Source organism: Pygoscelis adeliae, unplaced genomic scaffold (assembly GCF_000699105.1).
Source record: "Pygoscelis adeliae isolate BGI_AS28 unplaced genomic scaffold, ASM69910v1 Scaffold57, whole genome shotgun sequence".
Lineage (NCBI taxonomy): Eukaryota > Metazoa > Chordata > Aves > Sphenisciformes > Spheniscidae > Pygoscelis > Pygoscelis adeliae.
In genome coordinates, this window is record NW_008825615.1 from 1,247,041 (window position 1) to 1,249,945 (window position 2,905).

The window sequence follows — 2,905 nt, forward strand, 5'->3', positions numbered from 1 at the left end:
ATCCAGGTGGCGTAGCAGGTTGTTGACTGCTTCCTCTTGGATTATGGGGGGTTCATCCTGCTCGCCGTCCCTGTCTTCCAGCTCAGGGGGCTGAGTACCCTGAGGAGAACTGGTCTGCCTGTTAAAGACTGAGGCAAAGAAGGCATTGAGTACCTCAGCCTTTTCCTCATCCTCGGTGACAATGTTCCCCCCCACATCCAATAAAGGATGGATTTTAACTTTCATAAGCACAGAAGACAGGATATGAAGGACTCTCTGTCTGTCTCTCAAGACAAGGGAAGTAACTCCATGAAGGACTCCCAGAACAAGAAATCCTGCTAGAGGAGCCTGTCATAGGTTAAGCTGACAAGAATGTCATCGCGAATTGTAAGATGATGGTAAGGCAGATGTGCCGGCTGCTATTTAAAAAAACTATTTTCCCTAATTTTTTTTTGCTGCTGTTCAAACAGAAAATAATTTGGGTTTAGATGATGTTTCTGAATTTCTGTATATTGCTGGCCTGCTGAGAAGATATCCACTTGTTTAAGTCGGTGGGGTAAGATCAATCGATCCATGGGGTTGTGCGCCGCAAGGTCCAGGTGAATAATGCCACCCCAGAATCGACCAAGGCACGAGGCCTGAGCCCTGAAGAAATATGGTTAGTGGTATTAAAAACGTGACCAGTCAGATGTGCAGCTGGTCTTACAAGTGTGACACTTGCTAGCTGCGTCCTCTCAATTGCCAAACAAACTGCACAGGTGTCTGCCCAATACTTGGAACATAAATCAGGACTCTTACACAAAAAGAGCCACTTAAATAATTACTTTGGAGTACAAAATGGGATCCATTTTTAGACGGCATGAACTGAACTTTGCTTTCTGTTTTGGGAGTGTATTTCTGAAGAAAGGAATGGTTTATTCTGCCTTAGTCCAAGCTGGAAATGGTGGTTATTTTCCTTCTAAATGACTGTTACAGTTTTCTCAGAATGCCACAGTAAAGATTTGCTGTTTAGCTGTCATGACCATGAAGTGTTTATTCATTTTTGAATATGTATTTATGGGGTTCAGTTTATAAGCCTTTATATTACTACATTGCACAATAATTTAGACATTTGATTCTTAAATGAAAAAAGTATAAAAGTGAATATCGTTGTTTGCTTCTCAAATAATTGATTACAGAAAATGTCTTAAACGAGTATCTAATAGTTTCTTTTTTTTGTTGTTTCATCGCTAAAAAATCTGTTCCTTTGTAGAATAAATTTATTTCAAACTCTTTACCATGAATAACACTAGAGGTAAAAAATGGCAGAATGAATTACAGGCTAAAGATAAGTCAAGCAAATAGGCAAACACAAAAATCCCCTTTATCAAGGGAAATGGTGACAGTCAAATTACTTTGCTCGTTCTTAAGGCCAGGAGTCCCGTCATCGTCATCATCTCCCAGTACTTTTAAGTATGTTCTCGACACCTGATGAGCTTCCTAAAGGCCAGCTTGAAATCTTCGTTAAAGCTAGTGTACAGCAAAGGGTTGATAAGGGAGTTGACATATCCCAGCCAGGTCAAGAAGTCTGCCACTTCTGGAGAGACAGTGCAAACGTGGAGGCCCACAAGCAGCTCCTTGATGAAAAAGGGCAACCAGGACAAAATGAAAGCACCTAAAATCAGCCCCAGAATGCGAGCAGCCTTTCGTTCCCTCGTCGTGGAGATCTGCTGCCGGTCACCAGCCAGATCCAGGTCATTCTCGAATGGAGGGATCCTCACAGACGCGTTGATTTTATCGAACTCTGTGGTTGGGTCAGACGTGGAGAAGTCTGAGACGCAGAACGTCTGTGTGAGCTTGCAGCTGGCAAAGGAGTTTTGGCTGTCGGTGCTCCTGTTGCTGAGGTGGCGGCTCGAACCCCGCTTTTGGTAAAGGCTCTTTGCAGCATGGTAAATTCTGTAGTACAGGATCAGGATCAAAGTCAAGGGGATATAAAATGCCCCAAATGTGGAATAAATCGTGTAGATGACATGATCGTGCTGAATGCGACACTCGCTGGGAATACTGACGCTGTGGTGATTTCTCCAAAACAAAGGGGGCATTGATATGAAAATGGAGATAGTCCACACGGTGACTATCATCAGCCCAGCCCTTTTTGCCGTTCTTTTCCTGGCGTATTCGATAGCATCTGTGATTGCCCAGTACCTGTCCAGAGCAATGACACACAGATGAAGGATTGAACACGTGCAACAGGTCATGTCGACGCTAAGCCAGATCTCACAGATGAAGTATCCCAAAGTCCATTTATCTATCATTATGTAAGTGATGCTCAAAGGCATGACGAGAACAGCAACAAGGAGATCTGTCACAGCTAGTGAACATATTAAATAATTTGCCGGCTGGTGGAGCTTCTTGGTTGTGGAGATTGCTGCAATTACAGCAGAATTCAGCAGCATAGTCAAGGTTGTGATTGTGGCCAAGGTCAGGGTAACGAGCATTTTTTCAGTTACTGTTTTTGGCTTCGCAGCCACATTGGCTTCAGTGGTGCAATTCGTGAAATTCATTTTCCTCTCCCGGATGCACAGTGAAAGAAGAAGTTGCTGCTTCTGGTAATGAATAGTTCCAGGTTCAGAAGTCACCCATTTGAAAGAGGGACAGAGATGCTCCAGGTGCAATTTTTTTTTTATAATCCCATATTCAACAGAGCAGCAAAAAGCTTCCAGGTTTCCTCCTGTTCATTGTTGTCCTAGAAGATAAAAACACATCTGTTAGTGAACCCAGAAAAATCCCACCTTTTGGCAAAAAGCCCTATGCTTCTAATATTACCACCTCAAATAAAAGTTTTCGTCTGTTTTTCCTTCTCTTCTCCTCTCCTGCCTTTTCTTCCCCTTTTTCTATGCATTCATAGTTTGTTTCTTCTTATTCTCTAAAGGGCACTTTGGGCCAG

At 43.0% G+C, this 2,905-nt stretch overlaps 1 protein-coding gene across 1 annotated transcript; it reads right to left on the minus strand.

The window, feature by feature from the left end:
• Positions 1 to 1,427: 1,427 nt before the first annotated feature.
• On the minus strand, positions 1,428 to 2,522 carry HTR1E (5-hydroxytryptamine (serotonin) receptor 1E, G protein-coupled). Its single transcript, XM_009333104.1, has one exon. It carries the CDS (start codon positions 2,520 to 2,522, stop codon positions 1,428 to 1,430), a length of 1,095 nt encoding a protein of 364 aa, XP_009331379.1.
• Positions 2,523 to 2,905: the final 383 nt, after the last annotated feature.